Source organism: Anastrepha ludens, chromosome 4, assembly GCF_028408465.1.
Source record: "Anastrepha ludens isolate Willacy chromosome 4, idAnaLude1.1, whole genome shotgun sequence".
Lineage (NCBI taxonomy): Eukaryota > Metazoa > Arthropoda > Insecta > Diptera > Tephritidae > Anastrepha > Anastrepha ludens.
The window spans coordinates 57,530,462-57,554,693 of NC_071500.1; the positions used below are offsets into that span (position 1 = coordinate 57,530,462).

At 36.1% G+C, this 24,232-nt stretch overlaps 2 protein-coding genes across 2 annotated transcripts; both read right to left on the reverse strand.

Moving 5' to 3' along the window:
* On the reverse strand, positions 1-5,276 carry LOC128862485 (uncharacterized protein MAL13P1.336-like). Its single transcript, XM_054101141.1, has 2 exons — positions 5,172-5,276; positions 1-1,172 (listed from the first exon to the last, which is right to left on the reverse strand). The coding sequence occupies exons 1-2, from the start codon at positions 5,203-5,205 to the stop codon at positions 157-159; spliced, it is 1,050 nt and encodes a 349-aa protein (XP_053957116.1). The 5' UTR covers positions 5,206-5,276; the 3' UTR covers positions 1-156.
* A 9,756-nt stretch (positions 5,277-15,032) lies between these two features.
* LOC128861508 (uncharacterized) lies at positions 15,033-18,277 on the reverse strand. The gene is made up of 3 exons (XM_054099678.1): positions 18,198-18,277; positions 17,644-18,129; positions 15,033-15,513 (listed from the first exon to the last, which is right to left on the reverse strand). The coding sequence occupies exons 1-3, from the start codon at positions 18,223-18,225 to the stop codon at positions 15,455-15,457; spliced, it is 573 nt and encodes a 190-aa protein (XP_053955653.1). The 5' UTR covers positions 18,226-18,277; the 3' UTR covers positions 15,033-15,454.
* Between the last annotated feature and the right edge of the window lie 5,955 nt (positions 18,278-24,232).

Consider the following 24,232-nt stretch of genomic DNA (forward strand, 5'->3'; position numbering starts at 1 on the left):
TCAAATATATTTATGATTGTTTTTATTTCATTTTTATTTTTTGCTAATACATATTCCATTGCAACAATGCTATCTAAGCCTTAAATGCATTTACAAATAACTAATTATTTTGGGAAAATTCTTCAGATGCTCAAATAAACAGATTAGCATAAGGACTTAATGGGGTTGCCGTTGACCATTCGGATAGCTTACGTTAGCTAGTAATGCATTAGAGTCCCAAGAACCACCACCAGCCAAAGGTGCTAGTGGTGTCCCGTAACTCGAACTACCAATAAAACCGCTATGGGGGGATTGGCTATTGTGTCCATTGCCCAAGGCGACAGCGCCAGGGTAACCAGAGTTAATGGGACCTGTACCACCTTTGCCAAAAGTTGCATTTTGGGCATTGCCATTATTTCCAATCAGCTGGGTATTACTGGGAGCACGTGAATTCCCAAAGGGATACGAGTTATTGCCTGCACCACTTTTCCAATTCGCGCTAATATGCGGGTTCGCCGGCGCAATAAAACCTGAGCTGGGCGATAGTGGGCTGCCAGGCACATGCCAACTGACGCCGAAAATTTGTCCACCGGATGTCGAATTATATTTGGACCGTCCAATATCCCAAGTACCAGCTGTTGCTGGACCACCTTGATGGTTACTGCTTCTTATCGGTTGTCGAGTGGTTGAAATATCTTGAGCTAAGTTTCGGTGAAAAGGGGCCCAATTGTCGTATTTTTGGCTGCTGCTGCGATTATTATTAATCAGCTCTTGATAGGGAGCTCTCCAACCAGCTGTACAACTTGTTCCCAAAGAAACGCTGCTATTCGATTGTTTAGCAGCTGCGGGACTTGAACGATTGCCGAAACCAGGCACTTGGATATAAGGATGTGATTCGTTATTATTTAACCAGAGTCGTTCTCCTCGTCGCTGATAATTAGTGCCCAGTAATTGGCGTGTGTCATTCCTCCGTGGCAAGCTGTTTGAGTTGTAGTTATTTCGGTTGCTAATTTGGGAATCACTATTATTTGCTAAGAGCCAATTCCAGCCTCCATTTGACTGCCAGTTCGTTTGCGAAGTCTGGATATTTTGCTGCCAACGGTTGTTGTAAGCGTTGGGACGTGAATGCGAACAGTTGCGGCCAACTTGGGGAAGACCATCTATGTGGTGGGCCAAAGATACACATAGCAATGCTGCATATGAAATGAGAAGGATCGATTATTCTTCGTTATATAAATGTACTTATGCATAGGTTAATTTATTTATTTATTTATTACGGTCTTTAGACCTAATTTATATAATTATATGCTTATGTGACAAATAGTTCAATAATAATATTGCTGCATATAAATATGTGCAATAAAACAAATTATAGTTTACAAGTTTTTACAGCGTAATTTACAGTTTAACAAGTTAATGCAATGCAGATTCCCACTGCTTGGAAAGGAAGGGTCTAGTTTCTATCTAATCCGCAACGTTTTACAGTGATTAAATAGCAAGCTCTTGAAAGTCTTCATGTTAACAGAATTTTTTATATGAGTTGGTGACTCGTTAAAACATTTTAATCCATTGTAGAATACATTTTTCTTATCAACTTCTGTTCTAAACAGCGGTTGCCTAAAACTATTACTTTCCCTGAGTAAATATGAGTGGGTTCCGTTTCATAGACGGCTTGAAGCAGAGAACACTTCGGGATATATCACGGATTTAAGTGCCAGATCGAGCAAAGAGGAAGTTGATTTCTTTGTGCCAAAAACATTACATTACAAAATTTTGTCGGCAAGGTACTTCAAGGTATGCTCCTGCATAAAAAATACTGAAAATGATAAACTGAACAGTCAGCAAAGGCGACTTACGTATCAGAAAGACGTGTCCATCTGACCAAAAACGTACTTTGACAGTTTCAAACTTGGTGAATCCAGTTGTGTACTCCAACATTTCAAAGGTAAAAAAATAGAAAATTCGATAAATTCTTAGTATCAATGCGGCCGAACTAAAAGGTCGGAGAATGCAGCCATTTATAAATTCAATACAGTATACAATACTATAGTAAAGCAGCGGTTCTAAATATCAGCCCTGTGGGCTGCTCCCATCGAGCCAAACATTCAATTCGGACAATTACTGTTAGCAACTGATCAGATTGAAGAAAGCGATCGACCAGAAGCGACCAGGAATGGTGTTTTCTATCAAGACCAGTCCAGACCGCGCTCATCTTTAATGACGCGTCAACATATTGGAGAGCCTAAATGGCAAGCTAATTAACACCGATAAAAATCAGGCTTGAAATCCAACGAATAAACTCTTTTGCTCTGTTGCTCTGTTAGCATACCAATTAAAGTTCTACAGTTCATTCTATCGACCGATGTAACCGATTTAGTATACTTGTCATGATCCTGGTAACCTTGCAATTGGTTAAGCTAAACCATCTGCCTTTTTCCTTTCTTAATGTTTTTCTAGTTCTGTTTAAGTACCTGACTTATTTGATCGCCTGCAAGTCTCGCGCCTTTGGCTATTCCACCTATTGTATTTATGCCCAGGAATCCAATAAACCCAAAACCTGTGGTTATGAGCGAGCTTGTTAATTGCTTCCTAATTTCATTCATGGACATTTTTAGATGATGCACGGTATGATTCTATTGGGGATCCTTAGGTGGTAGAGAAAATTCCTTTAATCGGCATACCAAACAAAATGAAATTAAAACTTTTTTGCTTATAGCGAAAAAGGCAATAATAATTTTAATAAAAAAAAATGAAATCTCGCATTTAAAAACTTTCACAAAAAAAAAAACTTTTTATTTAAGGGGTTATATACCTTGTGGTCCGGTGAAATTAGCGAAAGTTGGGTTTTTTTTAAAGATATGTAGCAATAATTTTATTGTATAAAAGTTTTTATTATTGGATATTACAATGTTTAAAGAAAAAAAAAGGCTTTGTTTGTGTAAAAATATTTAAAAATGGCGGAGTTATGGCGTTTCCCCCCAAGACCCTTTTTTTGGAAGAGGCTTGCGGTGGACGCGATTCAAATCACCCAAGTCAACTGAAATCAAAAAATCGAAAAGATTTCATTAGTATAGGGTTATATCTTCTTAGTGAACGATCAATATATTAAATATTTTGATTTTTGTGAAAATAGGAACATGTTTTTAAAAAACTCCACTTCTACAGTCCTAAAATTGGCATTAAAAAATTCATATCTGCAAAATAAAAATTTATACATAAAAAGTTGATCGTTCACTAAGAGGCGACATCAATTACGAACAATTTAAAAAAAAAATTATAAAAATCGGTTGAATACTTTTTTTGCAATCGCGTCCACCGCAAAAGCATTTTTGGAAAAACACGTTTTTGAGATAATCGCGTTTAAAGTTTCAAGCGCCGCATGAGGCCGTACGCTCAGGACGTGACGACGCACAATTTAAAACGCTGTAACTTTCGATCTATTGCTCAGATCTCTATGAAATTTTTGGAAAATGTTCTCAAGGGATTACACTTTACGATAAAGAAATAAAATTTATTTTGATTTTTTTGAAAAACACAAGGTATATAACCCCTTAAGCAGTTAATGTCTTTGAGAAAATTTTGTTATTATGTTTCAAAACGCAAATCGTTTCCACATTGAGGCTGAAAAAATTATAAAGCAAGACCTCCATCAATGCTGAAAAGTTCAAGATATATTTCGTTCTGCTTTTTGCTGCGTAATAGTCCCACTCAAGGGCTACAACGCTAGCGCTAACTCAGGATAGTGTCGTTCGAAACTTTCACGTAAACGCAACCAAACAAAAATGAGTGAGAAGTACACGAAGCGTTTCGAGGCGGTATTTTTATGCACGCATTCGAAAGGGCCGAAATTATCTTACGCCGCGGATGCAGAAGTAATTAAAATATCAAAAAAGTTTTTTGTGATGTGGAATAAGCGGTATAAAGTGTACAAAAATGTTGGTTACTTTTCTAAACGCGGCTTGAAGCGAGTAACGACAAAAAAGCTGGATAAAGTGGCGTCCAACTTTTTAAACGAGACTCTTCTTTGTGACTACGCCAAGCACGCACAATTCTTGCTAAAAAGGGAATAGATGTGAGTATCATCACCATCGAATGTCGACTGAAGGAGGTGAACATATCTTACCGTCCCACATCATCAAAATCGTCCCACTTCATCAAAAACACATTGAAAAACAACAAAACAAGAAAATGTGTGGGGAACTATGAAAACGCATCTTGCCGGAAAACCAGCCCACGATTTAAAGCAATTCGTGCGTAAAGTTCGCAAAATCTGGTCCTCTTTGACGATGAGCTACGCAAAAAAGCATCAAAGCATGCCGAGAAGATGTCAGGCTATACTCGAAAACGATGCAGGTTACACAGCTTATTGAGTAATTGCGACTCCTAGTTTTGGACATACTTTTATGTAAAAAGAAATTTTAAATATATATATTTTTATTCTTCATGAATAATTTCTGACAGATTATAAATGGCGCTTACACCCTTTTTGGGTGTTTGACCGAGCTTCTGTTCCTATTTATGGCGTGTGTCTTCATTTTGCTCCACGAATGGAGGGACCAACACCAAACGGCAGATGAGTTTCGTGGCAGAAATACTCTCGGCGGTTTGCCATTGCCTGCCGAGGGGCGACCTCTATTAGAAAAAAGTTGTTCTATCATTTTGGTTTTTCATGCACGGACCTTCTATTTTTCTATTGTAAATTGTCGAAAAAATCGTTAGGCCTCCTTTTTACAATGGTATTGCACTTCAATTGACAGACATTTTTGTTTGTGTTGTGACACTTCAAGTTCGCTGGAAACTACCGGTTATTGAAAACACACCTTTTCCGAGTTTTAACTCTATCTTTTTCATTTACTTTACACACACATAAAAATATGTAAATAATAAATTCGGGAAAATTTTATTAAAAGTGTCAAAATTAAAAAAAATTGTTTTTCCAACGAGTTTTAAAAACATTTTTTCATATGATTTTTGAAAACCTTTTCTTCCCAGTAAACAACGTTTTATTTTTCTAAAAAAATTTATAAGTTAAAAAACAGTGTTTTCCGTCCATTATAAATGTCAAGTTTTGAGTTGTAGCTTTTTTGAAGAGGGTGTGCAATATTTCCATATTTATGTCGCTGTGTCTTTACTTTCACTATGTTTAATTTCATATTTTATAAACTACGTGTATATTAATAAATAATATTTACCCACTAAAATCGTAACATTTCTTGAATGCTTCATTTTTGGTAGCTTTATAATTTTTTCAACACAATTCTATCGCGCACTGGATGCTGTTAATTACTAAAATACGAATGCTCAAATCTATTAAGGTTTTGATAATTTTTCACAAGGTTACCATACAAATCTCAATAAATGCCAAGAATATACATATGTATGTGTGTATGCCTGTACCCTGTAAGAAAACGTGCAAGTTCCGAAATAATATCTATTAGGTGTTCAACTACTGTATTCCTTTCGATAGTTCGGGTTTAGTACTTGATTCGATACGATTCAGATGCTACAGTATAGTATGGGACTGAGTATAGTATGGGACTCACATAATGGCATTACAAATTTCTTCTTCTTGCAGCCGAGGTGTAGACCTAAACACAGCTGATCTATGGCCATGTTGAAAATAATTGATGACATTAGGAAACAATTTGACAATGATAATCTAACTCTCCTCTGCCTTTTGTATTTTTCTAAAGCGTTTGACTTAGTAAATCCTGACCTACTTTGCCAAAACCGTAAATATTTTCGTTTTTTTGATTTTCCTATAGCTCTGGACCAGTAGCTAGGCTATGACGAGTAATCTTGCACGAAGATGTAAAAAGTGACTTGTAAGACTGCCTTCTTTGGCAGTTTGTTCTCCTTATCGGTCTTTAGAGGCCCAAAACCGCAACAAGGTCGGCAGCACTTAGGACAAAGACAAATAAATATTGCTGTCGACATTTAAGGGAATTGCCAAGTCGGCTCTAAATTACCCTGCTAGACGGGCGTCTGGTACTAGTGATTCGCAGTGGACAAATCTTCAGACCTGTCAGAATACTGCCTTCAGGACAGCCACTAGATGCCTTTTGATGTTTCCTCAGCAAGATTTACACAACGAAGCTCTTATGCTCCTGGTTGAAGAGCGTAGTAGTATGCTCAGCAAGCAAGTTAGGCTGGGGTACTACCGCAGGAATCATATGAAAGGCTTCCGTCGCTCAACGGGTCATCTTTTGACAACGCGCTTGAAGAAAATTAGACTCAACAGATGCAATAAGTTTCTTCGGTGGCACGCTGTCAACGGCCATGAAAATATTCTTTTCACAGATGAGAAAATGTTCACTGTTGAAAAAAGTTTTTAATAAGCAAAATGACAAAATTTATGCTAAAACTTCTAAAGATACAAAAAATGTTCTTCCAAGAGCTCAGTGTGGCCAACATCCAGCCTCCGTAATGCTTTGGTGGGGAGTACCATGTAAAGTTGTCTTCATTTCTGCGAATAATGGGTTACGACCGGAGAAGAGTGTAACAGGAGGATGTCTTAGAAGACGTGGTGGAGCAGTTGAGTAGTTGAGCAGTACTCTCTTCAATGGAGAGCGTTTAATCTTTCAGCAAGATTCCGCTCCAGCCCATAAGACAAAAACCACCCACCAGTGGCTAAGAAACAATATTCCTGGATTCATAGCCGCAGAAGATTGGCCGTCTGGAAGTCTAGATCTGAATTCATTGGATTACAGTTTGTGGTCAGAATTGGGGAACATGGCCTGTCGAAGACTTCACAGTATTTTGGAGAGTCTCAAACAATCTATGGTTCGAGCAGGGATGCCAATATCCATCGAAGCCGTGCGTGTTCAAATAGCTGAAAGGCCTAATCGTCCGAAGGCTTGTGTAACGAATCTATTTTGTAACAGAACTTATTGCAGGACTAAGTATATATAAGTCATCTGTAAGGCCTAGAAGTGCAGGAAGGGATATCTGCATCATTGATATATAGATTGCATTAGTTCGTGTTAAGAATATAATCTGCATCAATCCGCTATACTAGCTTCAAGTCCGTCCCCAATTGATGCCACCAATCTAGTTCAGATAGAACTAAACGAGATACAGACGTGGCTGGACCGATGGAAATTAAAAGTTAACACAAACAAATCTGTGCATGTTTTGTTTTCATTGAGACGGAAAGAATGCCCTTCACTCTATCTAAATGGTAATATAATTCCCAAACATGATACGGTCAAATACCTTGGCATACATTTGGATAAACGGCTAACCTGGAAATGCCATATTCAAGCAAAAAAAACCCAGTTAAAGATAAAAACAAACAAACTTTACTGGCTACTAGGACCAAAATCAACACTTAATCTAAATAAAAAAATATTAATATATAAGGCTATACTAAAGCCAGTATGGACCTACGCAGTACAACTGTGGGGAACTGCTTGCAATTTTAACATAGAAATTCTGCAAAGATATCAGTCAAAAACTTTAAGGCTTATCACAAGTGCACCCTGGTTCGTCACAAATAAAGCCATACATACTGATCTAAAAATTCCCTTTATAAAAGATGGAATTAAAAAAATTACCACAAAATATTTACAGAGATTAAGTTATCACGATAACCCGCTAGCAATTGCATTACTTGATGAAACTAATGAAATTAATAGACTTAAAAGACATCATGTATTAGACATTCCATTCAGAACCTAATAGATAAATCTAATATTAAAATGTATTAAAATCTAACATATAAGTCTGAATATAAGTGTACATTAATCGTAGTATACATATATATCATTATTGACCTCAATGGAGCTCAATAATATAAGTCAAATTGTTAATAGTTAGATAATTTGCTTATTATTTTAAAAATAGATTGCAAATAAACGACAAAAAAAAAAACAAAAAAAAAACAAAAAAAAAATGTTAAATCCAAAGTATGCGTTAGATTCCACATATAACGCATAATATACCTATAAGTAGTTCCTTATGCTGAAAGGCAATTTATTTTTGGCCTGTTGAAGAATAATAAATATAATGTTTAAACTAGGGTGGTTCTCATGCGTTGAATTAAATTTGAGAAACAAATTGAACTCCATAGTTCAGGCTTTCCCTGCAGGGTAGTCATAAATGCTCAAAATAGTTTTTTTGTTCCTTATCTCTAGATTTCATCCATTTATTTGAATTCTAAATAATTTTATACAGTTCCTTTTAATGCATGGCATCAGTTTTACAATTTCAATATACTTAAAGCGGGCCACAAACAATCCTTCATAATTATATTTCTAATAAATAAATAATTGAATGAGGACCGCAAATATTTGTTCAAAATCCAGCCATCATTGTGGAAACATAAGAGCGATGAATATACAGACAGAAATATAAAATAAAAGTCGTGGCAAATTTTATTAGAAAAATCACTAATATAGAAAGTGTGAAAAAAATCTTCCTCTCCCACTTCTTTTCAAGCACAAATAAATACCATACATGACAATCATTTTTTTTCGTGCTCGATGTACACTCAGCAACGAACGCGTGAAACTAAAATTTTCAACAAATTCACACGTGTGTGGCAAAATGAGTTTCTACCGATTGTTCGGATTTGTTTTCCGTTTGTTGGCGGCTTTAGAGCCATGGCCATGGCCGTAAGAGTTAACGTTTCGTTTAAGCTTTGAATTTTTACTAAGTGTTGTTGGAAACAAAATACGTAATTTTTATCACATTTGCTTGTACACAGGGCCCGCCACTCGAAGTGTAACCCACTTCAGACCCCACGTGCAGCTGATGCACGGGCACCTATTAGTTGGGCTGTCTGTTAGTTGGCTAAATGACAGCCCAGAGTATTGTTTACTAGCACGCGGAAGCATTTTGCCGAGAGTAAACGCGAAAAGAGAAAATCAGTAATGAACGATTGCATTATAGTTGGCAACGAAGTGCCAATCAAATGGCGAAAGAACTGAAAATATCTGACCGTGGCATCTACCGCATACTGAAAAATTATCTCAAAGTCAAGCCTTCCTTACAATATCCATAAGGCGCATGATCTCACACCAAATCAGCAACATGTCAGACTTGAGAGAGTGAAGGAGTTGCTTCGTCTGACCGAAATCGGTTAATTTCCGAACTTCATAACGCCCACACAATGGCTCTCAAATTAACCTGACGCGAATGCGATGAATTATTCTCTTTGCGCCATTTTTTAGAGCAAGGTCCGAACTAAAAGATTAACCAGTTTCGAGGCGCTGAAAAAAGCCATTGTCCGCGAGTGGGCCAAAATACCTACAAGCCACATTCGGGCAGCTTGTGATTCGTTCCTGGACCCTTTCAAGGCAAAAGGTGGTCATATCGAGCAAAATTAAATTGATTCTGAATTTTGTAATATATTATATTCACACATTTTTTACTTTGCATTGAAAAAAGTAATTTTCCAAACTAAATGTATGGTCTTTTTAATTGATTACACTTCGAGTGCCGGACCCTGTAGTATGTACTCGTACACCCAAACAAAATTCGATAAAAATCTCGGCAGAATCTTCCTTTTCATTATTTTGTTTTTTGTGCGTAAAATGTAGGGGTTTTTCGTATCTCGCTAATTGCTATCGCTTATTAATATTTAAAGAAACCAGATAAGCCTCTTATCTCTTGAGTTTTTAGTAGACTTGAATATTATGATAATTATTTATTCTATACATCACATGCATAAAAACATGATTTCGTGGAAAGCGTAATTTTCTACGGTATTTCTTAAGCATTGTAAATAAGTAGCACACACTGGGATTTTTTTGTTGAAAATCAGAATTAAGTACTTAAGTAATTCATATATATCATAAGTAAATTCATATATGGTACAAAAAAAGTTTTTAGCGGAAATTGCTACGTGTGATGTTAAAAGAAAAAAATTATTTGACATGATCCAAGAATTATATTTTGTGAATTTTTTCGCCAATATGAAGCTAATAAAGTTGCCTAAGCAAAAAATGAGTTTTTTTCATAGAATTCATGATAAATTTAATTAACGAAAAATAAATTTGAACATACTTATACCTTAGTTTGTTACGTTTTTCCACATAGCACTATAGGTCAAATAACTACTTTTTCTGTGCAAAATTAATTGCAGCTAGAAAATCATGATATTCAAACTAAAACTAGTCCGCTATTCACTAGTAAGAATAAATCTTAAAAAAAAAATTAATACACTAAAAACGGACATAAATTAAAATTAACCCTTCTGCAAAAATTAATTTAAACGTGACAATTCGTTTATTTTTTTTTTAATTATATAAAACATTATTAATTACTTAAATCTAATTCATTTTGTAAATTAAAATTAAATATGACATTTTAACTTTCATTAGTTTCATCGTCTTGGGTGTTAAGATTAAATTCTTCGCAATTACAAGTGCTACTATCAAATCCATAGCTTAATAATAATTCAGAGCTTAAAAAATCTGTGCATTCTTCTACCACTACTGCTTGAAAAAGTTCTTTTTGCATATCAACAATTCTTTCAGCCGTATGCTCTGAAATAGATTGCAATGAAACTTTTACAAGGGTCTCATTTGTTTCTATACCCTGAGTTCGGCATTTGAATTTAGCGGCTGTAATTTTAGAAAAAGCTTCTCATAAAAATATCTGCCGTTTGGAGTCGGCTTGAAACTGTAGGTTCCTCCATTTGTGGAACAACATCAAGACGCACGTCAAAAATAGGAAGAGGAGCTCGACCAAACACCCCAAAAAGGTGTACACGCCAATTATATGTATATATATATAATTTTAGAACAGTGTGGATAAATGTCGCAGTTTTTTAACTTATTTACGTACGTATTGCGTTGTATTGCTCTTTTGAAAAATTATTTCAAAGAAGGAAAGCTAAAGCCTCATACGCAGTAAGTTGAAGTGGCGATTTGGTAGCATTTGAATACACAGAAATATTAATGCCCTTATTTTTTCCAAACACATAATAAAAAAAGGGCATCCAATTTTTCTTTTTATGAACGTTCTTTTCGCCATATTTCAAACATATCGTTTTTTTATACCGAGGATGCCTAAAGAAAAGTGGAATTACTCTTAAAATGCGAAAAATCGCAATTTGAAATCAATTGTCAATAACTCATTAAATAACACTCCATCTATATTTTCTAATTTGAAAGAGGTTAAATGGGGTCAATATTTATAGGGCTTCCAGAAAATCAATGAGGAAGATAACTTGTATCACTTCAAGGTTATGTAGGCTAATAAGTGGATCTTAAACTTTCTTAACAGAACACGCATTTTTATAATAAAATTCAATGATTTGCAAGCGTTGTTCGTTTGTAAGACGATTCATGGTTAAATGATAGAACAAACTGAAGATGTTTGACAGTGAAACAAAACACGAAACGTGCGTCAGCTTTAAACAACTCTTTAAAAAGAGAATAGCTAAAAAATCACCCTTTATTTACAGGACTTTTTGTAATTTTTTTGATTTTAAAATTTATTTCTATAAATTTTTAATCAGAAAAAGAGCTTTTCGATTCTCCTTTGTTGTGTAACTTTACCACGAGCAACAAAACTTGCGGACTGTGATTATTTATTGCTAAATGTACCTTCTTGATACTTAACTTATGTATGTATTTTTAAAGCAACCTTATCTATACTCTACTATCTACCTATATTTCAAATCCGTCAGGGCGCGTAAATCAACAATTTTAATGACTTTTAGGCAAAATTTGAACTGTATATCATTTATAATGCATATGACTTCATTCTTCAGCTCTGGAATCGTCTCGGGATTATTGGAATACATAGTAGCTTCAGAGAAAAAAGTTTAATGTTGCCGAATCGCAAGGTTTCGACGGCCATTTGACCTCGTTGTTTCGTGAAATATTGAATTCCGGGAGTTTCGTTCTCAATAGAGTTTCATGCGTTGCGTGACAAGACATATTGTCTAAGAAGTTCTTGGCATCTAATTCGAGCCGTACATAGTTTGTTATCATGCCACGATAATCTTAACCTTTCACCGTGACAGCGTTACCAAAATCATATTCGTAGAAGTACGGTCCAATGACTCCACCAGCCTAAAAACTACACCAAACTGTGACTCGTTGCGGCGCATAGGTCTTTCATGAATAATATTTGAATTTTCAGCACCTCAAATTCTGCAGTTTTGCTTGTTAACGTATACGTTTAGGTTGTAAATACGGAGCTCGGGATTTTATTCAAAACATCATCTTTTTGGATGAGACCAATTTTTGTCACAGCTCCCCATAAAAAATATCTGCCGTGCGTTCCCTCCATTTGTGAAACAACATCAAGAAGAATATCATACTCCATGGTGAAAAGATTTATAGAGGCCTGGCCAGGATCAGACCGTTAACCAGCTCTCAGCGAATTTGAAAGAATCAGCTTATTGGCTGACGTAACCGGTGTCATGGCAGCGATTTGTGTACGAAGAAACTGAGATTGCGTTGATGATATACGGAACAAATCAAAACAGTCTACACCCACTTCGTGCTTCGTTGCTGCCTGAGCAACGACTGATTGGACGACTGTGTGAATACGTGAAATGCATGGTGAAAAGATTTTCATCATATATTCCCAAGGATGATAGATTTACTAGGTTTGGCCAGTAACTATGGTGGATAAAAAATCTATGAGGGAGACTTCGGGTGCCACGTCATAAGGTAGATACGGCGGCCGAATTCTGTAAGATCATTTCACATGTATTCACACACTCGTTCGATCAGTCATTCTTCAGATGGCAACTAAACAACATAAGTTAGTAGTTATTGTGTTGATTTTTTTCGTATATCACTAACACTAAGTCAGCCGAATTCTGTCCAATCATTTCACATGTTTTCACACATTCGTCCGAACAGCAACGAAGTAAAATGAGCGTGGACTGTGTTGATTTTGTTCGTATATCTCTAACACAATCTTATAGCCAGCCGAAATTTGCATCACAACTTTAATCCGATTTCGACCAATCAGTCGAAGTGACATTGGATTAACGTTTTTCGTATATCACCAGCACAGCCTCAGTTTTTTTTGTAAACACATTTCCTGTTTCGTCAGCCTATCAGCTGATTCTGTCAAAATCGCTAAGAGGCGGTTAATGGTCTGCTATTGGCCTCACCTGTAAAAGTATTTTCAGCATGATATGTACCATATATTCACAAATATGTATACTTTATAATTGTTATCACATATTTTAAATGCTTTAAGTATGTACCCTATGATCAAATGGTACAGGGAAGGTGATGTTGACTGTTTTCATCGATTGCCAAGGCGTAGTGCACCATGAGTAACTTCCATCGGGCCAGACAGTCAATAAAAAATATTATTTATCCGTTTTAAAGCGTTTGAGATATGCTATACGTCGTAAACAGCCGGATATGTAGGCAAACAATTTATGGATTTTGCGTGATGATAACGCGCCATCGCACCGATCCCAAATTGTGCTGGATTATTTCACCAAACACCAAACAGCAAGTAAATATCATCGTGCAAGCACCACATTCACCTGTTATGACCCCGTTCGACTTCCTTTTGTTTCCCAAGTTGAAGTTATCACTTCGTGGAAGGAGATTTCAGTCGATAGAGGAGATCAAAAAGAATGCGACGAAGGAGCTGAAGGCCATGCCTTCGTCCGCCTGCATCCCTTCGTCGGAGTGCATAGAGGACTGGGTTAAACGTTGGCACATGTGTGTTGCTTCAGACGGGTCATATTTTGAAGGAGATAAAATAAATTTGACTGAAATTTAACTCTGTTTTATTTTATTTAAACATTCCTGGTACTTTGTGTTCATGGGGTATATTATATATAAAATTGGTGCTTACACTCTCTTTGGGTGTTCGGCTGAGCTTTTCCTATTTGTGGCGTGCGTCTTGATTTTCTTCCACAAATGGTGTGTCCTACAGTTTTAAGTCGACTCCGAATATTTTTTATGAGGAGATTTTTCATGGCAGAAATTCACTCGGAGATTTGCCATTGCGTGCCGAGTGGCGACCGCTGTTAGAAAAAACATTTTCTTCATTGTGGTGTATCACGGAGATTCGAACCTACGTCTTCCGAATGGTAGTCAGGCACCAGCTATTCGGTTACGGCGGCCGACCAATGCTTTAATAATTTAATTTTCAGGGTAGCCAGATAAGTCTTTTTAAGCCCTTTTCAGGGTCGCCATATATTTCCAAAGAAAAAAAAAGGTTTCAACAATATATCAGGGTCGCAAAATACTTTTAACCAAAGAGATCAAAAATGTTACATTATAAAAAGGTAATAACTGTTGTTGGCTTGTAGGGTGCTATTCAAAAAATGCGATATATATTAATTTCTTAATTGAAGACTCGAATATTCTTATACTTCTAATGGATGTCCTGTTACCTTTGTTTAATTCAGGTATTGCAAAGATAAACGACAAGCACTCGAATCGTATTAAAGTACAAAGTGTAACAACTGCCGTGCCTTATCAAGCGCCAGCTAGCATCAAGGGATAAAAGTGCATTTTCATTTAGGCTGGATGAAAGGACCGATTCTGAAACAAACAATATTATAGAAACTACGAAACATTGGATTTTTTAACTAATCTCCTTACCCTGAACTCCGGTCTATGTAGTGCTGTGGTTGAATTCCATGCCGTGTTTTTAAAATCCATTAAACATGTTTTTAAAATACTACATGGTTGGGTCTTATCCAGAGACAAGTTAGGTAGTTATCGGTTGATTCAAACAATATTGATCCAGCATAGATGTACACTTTGCAGTAGCAATAAAAATGCAGTGAATATAATTTTTTACTCATATTGCAATTTAATGCAAACTAACAGAAAACTTTTGTTGATTACTGAACAAAATTGCAGTAAAAATATTATTTTACTGATTACTGAAAGAAACTGATTACTACTATTTGTAATGCTGTAAATATGTGTATAATGAAGTGGCCCCATCTATGGTAAACAATTTTGATTCTGATTCTACAACTTTTAAAAATAAAATACTATATAAAAAATTAAATAATATAATAAGAAGCTCACGAGCTCAGAATACTAACATATACTTTTTACTTACGCGTATATGCTGGTTAAATAATCTTTGTTTTTTGTTTATTTTTTATTTAGTTTATTTGTTTGCTTTTATTTGATTTTTTCACATATCTTAACAAAACTAGTTTAACGAATTCCGGAATATGTATAAGCACAAAAAACAAAAACCAAAAGAATTAGCAACTTGCATCATAAAATAACAGGTATCACAATATATGTATTTATATTGATTATTGGCTAGCCTAACAAGACATGCATGCATACACATGCATACATACATACATACATATGTACATATACTCCAACTTAAAAAAATTCTGCATGCATTATTTTTGCGGGGAAAAATTATTCAGCAAATCAGTTCGATTGCCCCAAGATTTCATACATATGTACACATCGGTCATATACCTATACTTACAAACACTTATGCACACATACATAAAGTTTAAGTCTATAAATGTGCATAAGTATAACTTATAATGCTATTATCCGCGTTGCATGGGAAATAGACCTTCACAGCTGCCGCGTCGCACGATTTGGATGTCTGCAGGGATAATAATGAGAATGATGAAAATTGTAGGTACATATACATATGTAATAATATTGATTATACTTAATTTAAGTAGGCAGTGTTTAAAATGTTTTCATGCGTACAAGATGCATGCAAGGTAAAGGTAAGTAAGCAAAAAATGCAAGGTAATGGCAAATAATTCTTGGTTTTGTAAAGTCAAAATTTAATGACATTATTCAGTTGACCATGGAAAGGTAACAGGTATGTATAATTAAAATATACACACAGGGTCCGGCACTCAAAGTGTAACAAATTAAAAGCCATACATTTAGTTTGGAAAATTACTTTTTTCAATACAAAGTAAAAAATTTGTGAAAATAATACAAAATTAAGAATCAATTCAATTTTGCTCGATATGACCACCTTTTGCCTTGATTATGGCCTTGAAACGGTCCAGGAACGAATTGAAAGCTGCCCGAATGTGGCTTGTAGGTATTTTGGCCCACTCGCAGACAATGACTTTTTTCAGCGCCTCGAGACTGGTGAATCTTTTCGTTCGGTCCTTGCTCTCCAAAATGGCCCACAGAGAATCATCCACCGCTTTCGCGCCTGGTGCATTTCAGAGCCATTGTGTGGACGTTATGAAGTTTTATCCCTTCTTGGTTCACTCGAGCTTTGTGAGACGTCGTGCCGAGTCCTGTTGAAACCTCCATGGTCTGCCACCGAAATATTTGTCTGCCCGCGGGTTGAAAGCAACCTCCAGGATACTTTCTCGATAATATTTCGCATTTACCTTGACGCCAGGCAGGATGAAAACGATTGGAGAGCGCCATCTGCGTTTACAGGGGCCCACACCATTACCTGTAGTGGGTGCTGCTTCCTGGTGGCCAATCGATGACTCAAATTCGGGTATGAATGGTCTGTCATATAAACCTTATCATTTTGGGAGTTAACGAATATGCTCAATTTTGCACTTCGTCGGGGACTTCGCTCAAGTCGCTTTTTCACTTTGAACCATTTCATGTGACGTTGCAATCGAAGTTCTGCGATGTTACCAGTATTATTGTAACGAGTAATGGTGCGACAAACAAAAACTTTATTTACTTTGAGGTGATCGAGCTCATGAACAATCGTTGGCTGTGATTTTCCAGCCGAATATAATGCAATCACACTATTACGTTTGAAATCCATTACTGGTTTTCTTTTTTCCTTTTACTCTCGGCAAAATGCTTCCGCGCGCTTATAAACAATACCTGAACTATCAATTTTGCCTGTTACCTTTCCAACAGACAGCTGACGCCCGAGCGGTCTGAAGTTGGTTACACTTCGGGTGCCGGACCCTGTATACGAGTATACATGCATCTGAACAAGAATTTTCAGTCTAAATTGTTGAACAATGAAGTAATTTTTTTATATTGCAAGGCTTTTCGTTTTTAAAATCAAGTAATATATAAATAGTAAGTATTATTAGTATACAGTAAGGAACATAGTTCCATTTTCGTTCGCCAAGCAGATTATGACATTTCGCGCTCATTTCCGAATTACGAAAATCTTTTTTATTTTTCTTTTTATTCAAAATGTAAAAAAGGTGCGTACATTGTTTCTCGATAACTTGAGGGTAACACAAGTGAACTTTTGTTTTGAATAAAATTTAATGGATCTTGAAGAATTTTTTACACAACATTAACTTATTGTAATACAATATGAAGAGTTAACCGCTGCGTATCTACCGTGTACATAATTCTTTGGAAAATTTTGATTTTGAAGGTCTGATTAAAGGGTTTTGGTTAAAAAAAAAAAAAAAAATTAAAAAAATATCTAGCTCTACAAACATTGCAAATAGTAATAAAATATCATGCACTCAGTTATGTTCTCCACTGTAGGCTAATTTTTTTGTAACATTTTCTATATTTAACCTGATTGCATCTTAAACAAAATTTTCAAATCAATTTGGACGCATAGAAAAGCAAGGGGACAGCTATTTGAAAAGCAGAAATCGCCGGTTGAAGCACCCTATATTTGAATTAACATGCGTTTAACTGAATTTTTTTTCCACTAAAAACCAACTATTAAATAAATAAATGTATGAGAGAATATTTCTATGTATGAGCATATAAGTACATACATATATCTTCATACAATATATGTAAACAAATTACTCACCTGCGCCACAACGTCGCGCACAATCGAACTTTTGTTGATTCTGGTATTGCTGCTGATTGCTAGCGCATACCGGATTATACTCCGAGGTAGTGGGACAGCTGCCAAAACAGTTTAAAAATTGTGGCGAAGCTGTAGTGCGTGCTGTGAATGGCGCCATGGTAGCAACCATGGGTCGATTATTTATAAAAACAACATCCGAATCACCAATGTTAGATGATTGTTGTGTCCTTGGCGTTGTTGTTTGACTAGGTGTTTGCTGCCCCTCATTGCTGAATATCAACGGTTGCCCAGGTCCTGGACGGTTAAATTGCGGTCGAGCAAATGGATTTATATTGAAAATATTTGGAGCTGGGAAGAAAAGTGGATCGCTGTTCGCACCAAAATCACTGGGGAAGATTTGTCGCCTAAGCCGTTGTGAGGTGTCGTCTGATTGATGTCTTTGTTCTTGTGGTGCTCCATGCGTGACGGTAGTTAATATAAAAACACCTAAGTATGTAGAAAATTAAAGGATTTTGAATAATATGAACTTCTCTCCTTTTATCTTTGGCACTCACCTGTCCATATACAACAACTATGCACCATTTTATTGAGTGGATTAAAAATGTTAACACTACGATCTGCGAAACTTGACTGCTTTCTGGTAAGCACCGAACCGGTTATATGTAATCAAAATCAGCGCTAAAGCTGAGGAGCAATCAGAAAAGACAAAACAAAGCACTTAAGCGCAACTTAACGACCAAACGAGAAATAATTAACCCGCTCATGCGCGATTTGTCCCTAAACTGTTGTTTGTTTTTGAATTTCATGTAGGGATAACCATTTCAAAGACAACTATGTACAGGTTTATGAGTTTTAAAACATTACTCGAAAGCAATCTAGATTAATAGAATTTAATTTAATTTTTATTTTTTTGATTTTCATCCATAATTAATAGAACAAATTTTGTTATACTCTGCCTTTGCCTCTACTTATGTACAGGGTGCGTGAACAAAATTTAAGGAAACTTGAAGAATTATTTACACAACATTAACTTATTATATACCTATAAAATTATTTAATAAAATTTTCATTAGCAGCAATAATCTTTTCGATCCGAAGTTAGGCGGCCACAAGTTCGATGCTATGTGGTCATGGAAATGTTCAGCCATCCATTCTGGTGTCGCCATCGCTTTGTGTGCAGGCGCAGAGTCTTTCTGAAGATGTATGGGCTGTTACAGTGTACACTATCAATCCATGGTTTTATTACTGTCTCTAGAACCTCGATAAATACAGCAGAATTCACTCAAAATCTTTGAGTAAAGAAGTGTGGTGGGATGGCATGCCCTTTGCTGCTCACAACACCTAAAACCATAACAACTGCAACTAGAAACTTCTTGTGCACGACAACTGGAGCCTCTGTAGGATTGGATACATAACCGCCTGACACTCTGGTCAGTTCTGCTATTGATCTTTGGGGTTTGGTCAACATTTTTTTCCCCAGAAAAAAACCATAACATCTAAGACGCTTCAGGGGGTTTAATTCTGTCTAGAAGCCGTTTTGATCGGATAACTCGCTGTTCTCGTATTTACTCCGACATAAACTGTCTTCTGCGCAAAACGGAGAATTTATACCGGATGTCTTCAAAATGTTATCAAACATTTATGATACATGTATTTCTTTGTAAGAGTGATTCTTAAGATAAAAATCCCATGAGGATGCAAACAAAGCAGCAGGCATCTTTGAGAATCAAGGCACAAAATTGTAAAATCTCGACAACAAAATGTATTTATTTGCCTAATACTGTGATTTCAGGTTATTTGCACTTACCATAATTGTGAATTGCCACATCGTTGTTTTTTTACTTTTTCATCTTTCATCTTTTGACTCTCCTTGTGAGCATTGGCCTGCTCCACGTGGGACCTCCGTACGTCTCGAACGCTTGAGCCTTTTTTCCAGTTCATTATCCTAAGTTTCTTGATGCCGTCCTTAAGTTCGTCGGTTCATCTTGTTCTCGGCCTTCCTCTTGCTCTAGTGTTGAACGCTCTCGCTTCTACGATTTTCTTCTGCGCCCTCGTACGGTCCATTCTTGTAATGTGACCCAGCCATCTTAACCGCTGCGCTTTGATGAAACGTATAACATTTTCACTCTTTATCAGTTGATCTAGCTAGTCGTTCCATCTTATCTGCCACTCGCCGTGATCTTTGATTGCTCCGAAAATTCTTCTGAGTACTTTTCGTCCGAAGGCTTGCAGTTTTGTTTTATCTGCTTCAATTAGCGTCCACGATTCAGCTGCAGAGCATAATACTGGTCTAATGATGGTTTTATACAGTCAATTTGCATTGTCTGTTTAGTAGTTTTGATTTGAAGAGTTTCGTTAACGACGCATTCGATCTGTTCGCTGCTAGAATTCGCTCATCGATGGTGAAGCTCATTGAATTTTTGCCCTCCCTTTTTCAAAAAAAAAGTTCGCTTATTCTGATATCAACGAAACTTGTATGAACCTCCTCAATTTATACCCAATCAGGACTAATTAGTTTGAGTTTAGTTGAAGAATAGTAGAATAAGAATGGCAAGGGGAAGAAAATGTGCTATAGGGCACTACTGTGTGTAAAAGGGTTAAGATAATTATAAGTACATTTGCAAATATTTACAAACTATACTCTCATCTGAAACGAAGCAAACTTGTAAAACCACGTGGAGAAGGCAAATAGGGCCCCGTTATCCCCAAACAAATCACAAATCATGAACTTGACTTTCAAAGCGGCAAAATAACATTCGTTGAGATGATATACATGCATATATAATTACCGTCTTGTGTTTCTTATAGCGGCGGTAATTGAAAAACATACATACATATGTAGATACATATATTCATTAGGCATATCTATTACAAAAGGAATAAAAAATAATTAGGAAATATTTTAATTAACCGCACATATCATAAATAATACGATGGTATACATATATAAAAAAAATAAGTCAGCTCTATAGTTTACAAGTAATAAGTTCTCGTACGCCATTTTCCGTTAATCACTTTTGTGTAATTTTTCTTGCCGCTGAGTCAAGAATGTAAATTGGAATTCCCGCGAACTTCAAAATTAGAACAAATGCGTTAGGGATGAGTCGGTTTTGTATCGCATTATTGGAAGGGAATTTTCGCATTAAGATATTAAATATTTAGTGCTAAATGTCATCTGTTCATTTTGACCGCGTATGAGTACAGGGTCCGGCATTCGAAGTGTAACCAATTTCAGACCGCTCGCGCAGCTGATGCACGCCGGCTACTACCAGCCGGTACCGCAACGAATACTTTCAGATCCGGGGCGTTTGTATTCATTCGGATGACATGACCTAGCCAGTGGAGCCTGCACTGTATTTTCATACAGTCCAAGGTCCAAAAACTTTATTGGGCTTTACAATAGAACGGGCAATTAAATGTTTACAAATGTGTCATTCTGGCACGTGCTACAATGGGAAGTTTCTTTAAAAAATAACAAAATGGCGGACTTTTGAAAAAAAGGTATGTATGTAGTATGGAAAACTAGGGTTGAAAAGAAACGAAAGTAGCATCTGCCAGAATGACAAGGCTACAGAATAATAATCAGTTTAATCGTTTCAGATGTCCTGAAGAGCCAAAATCCTGTTGACAAGCCACCTATCTTTTTTTTAAGACGCTTACTTTGGTGCCACACTACTACAAATAAATTTGTCAAAACAAAAAAAAAAACTACTGGATGTCAATTATAACATACTATAAAATGAAAACGATTTGCATTTCATTTGCTTAAAAAATTTCTAAAAAATATCTATAAAAAATGAGTATTTGACTAGACTACTACCATAAATGACAATACACATACGGGCCACCCAAAAAATAATCACCGAAAACTCCATCGAAATTGTTCGTAAATTTATCAAAAATGAATCGAAATCATCGTTAAAATTCATGGAATCGGAATTGAATATCTACAAAACATCGATTTATTGCATTTTAACTGATCATTTGGGCTTATAAAAGGTCTGTGCACCTTTCATTCCGCGCAAGTTAACAGGGCACCAAAAATTGCTCAAAACTAAACATTCGAAAGACCTCATTAAAGAGACGATGAAAGACGAGAAGTTCCTTTACAACATTATAATTGAAACTAAGCGTCAAAGTGTCGAATGGAAGGCCCCAGGCACCCAAAAACACGCGTTTGGAGAAGTTAAAAATCAATTCGCTGCTCATTTGTTTTTACAATTCCAAGGGAATTGTCCGCAAGTAGTTCGTGCCAACGGGCCAAACCGTCAATGAAATTTTCTATCTTGGCGTTTTGAAGCGTTTGTTGCATCGCATTCGTCAAATTCGCCCTGAATACCGCGAAGGAGGAAGCTGGCGCTTGTTTCATGATGATGCACCATCTCATCGATTTACTCTTGTGACTGATTTTTTGACTAGAAATCACATTTTAACCACCAATCACTCCCCGTATTCGCCTGATATCAGGGAATTCTACCTATTCGGAAAATTGCATTTGGCATTGAAAGGAAAGCGTTTTGCGTCCATAGAGGCCATCCAAAAGGCTTGTACCGACATCCTGAAAATTCTTTCGAAAAACTTTTATTGGGTTGTAATTGCGGATTTCTCTCATAGATGGCTTCAGTTGAATTTATAGGTTTATAGACTTAGTACAAATGTAAAACACATTTTGTTATTTGATAGTTGGCAATTCAGCTATCAATCAGTAAAAAACTTGTTTGATCGGTTGCGTAGTCTTCGTTTGACGTTCGTTGAAAAATGGAAAATCAAACGGAACATTTTCTTCATATTTTTCTTTTTTACTTCCACAAAGGGAAAACCGCATCGTAAGCTCATAAAAAGTTATGTGCTGTTTATGGTGACGTAGCCTTAAATGAATGACAGTGTCAAAATTGGTTTGCCAAATTTCGTCCTAGTGATATTTCACTCAAAGATGAAAAACGCTCCGGTCGTCCTGTTGAAGTTGATGACGCCTTAATAATGGATTCGGATCGCCACATTACAACACGTGAGATTGCAGAGAAGCTTCATTTATAACATATATGCATTGAAAATCACTTAAAACAACTTGGCTATGTGCAAAAACTCGATACATGAGTTCCTCACGAACTGAAAGAAACGCATTTAACGAAACGCATTAACAGCCGCGATTTGCTAAAAAACGTAATGAAAATGAACAATTTTTAAAACGACTGATAAGTGGCGATGAAAAATGTGGTCTTTATAACAATATCAAGCGGAAAAGATCGTGAAGCAGGCCGGTGAACCAACCCAAACAACATCAAAAGCTGATATTCATCAGAAGAAGGTTTTGTTATCAGTTTGGTGGGATTACAAAGAAATTGTCTACTTTGAACTCTTATCATCCAACCGAACGATCAATTCTGATGCCTACATTGATTAACTAATGAAATTAAATAATGTAGTTGAAGAAAAGCGGCCCGAATTGACAGATTGAAAAAGTACTGTGTTCCATCATGACAATGCAAGGCCACACACATCTTTGGCCACTCGGCAAAAATTATTGGTTGGGATGTTTTGCCCCATCCACCATATATTCCCGAACTTGCACCATCTGATTACTTTTGGTTTCGATTTTTACAAAATTCCTTGAATGGTAAATATTTCAGTAATGATGATGTTGTCAAATCGTACCTGATTCAAATTTTTGCTAATAAAAACCAGAAGTTTTATGAACGTGGGATTATGATGTTGCCTGAAAGATGGCAAAAGGTCAGTGACCAAAATGGGCAATACATTACAGAATTAGGTTATTTAATATAGTTCCATGAAAAAATTGTCTTTGATTTTCTAAAAAAAATCCGCAATTATTTAACCAACCCAATAGATTGCGCAAAACAGTGTATCGAGACCAGAAATGAATATTTTGAATAAATAAACTCGAAGTTATCAGAAAAAAGCTGCTGCTTTAATATAATTTCCTTTCTATTTTAGCTCAGTCTTGTTTATTTTTTACTTCCCCTTGTATATACATATAATTGACGCATACACCCTATTTGGGTGTTTGGCCGAGCTCCAGCATCTATTTGTGGTGTGCGTCTGGATGTTGTTCCACAAAATGGAGGGCCGACAGTTTCAAGCCGACTTCGAACGGCAGATATTTTTTTTTTTATGAGGAGCTTTTTCATGACAGAAATACACTCGGAGGTTTGCCATTGCCTACCGAGGGGCGACCCCGATTTTTTCCTTATTTTGGTCTTTCACCGAAATTCGAATCTACGTTCACTCTAAATTCCGAATGGTAGTTACGTACCAACGCATTCGGCTACGGCGGTCGAATGTTTACTACTGTTTGCTTACATATGTATAATTTAAATTACGATTACAAACATTGTAGAGAGCAGTTAGAATCACCTAATATACTACACATACACTATACACATACACTTTTTATTAGCATTCGTATTCGCATTCGTACTTGGCCAAATTTTTTAACTCATGCATTTAACAAAATGAAAAGATAGAGAAAGTAAGATATGAAAAACCTTAAGCATTATTGATTTCTGTTAATTGATTAATTTTATATTTTTAATGTAATATATTATATATTTTTATAAATCATATGCAC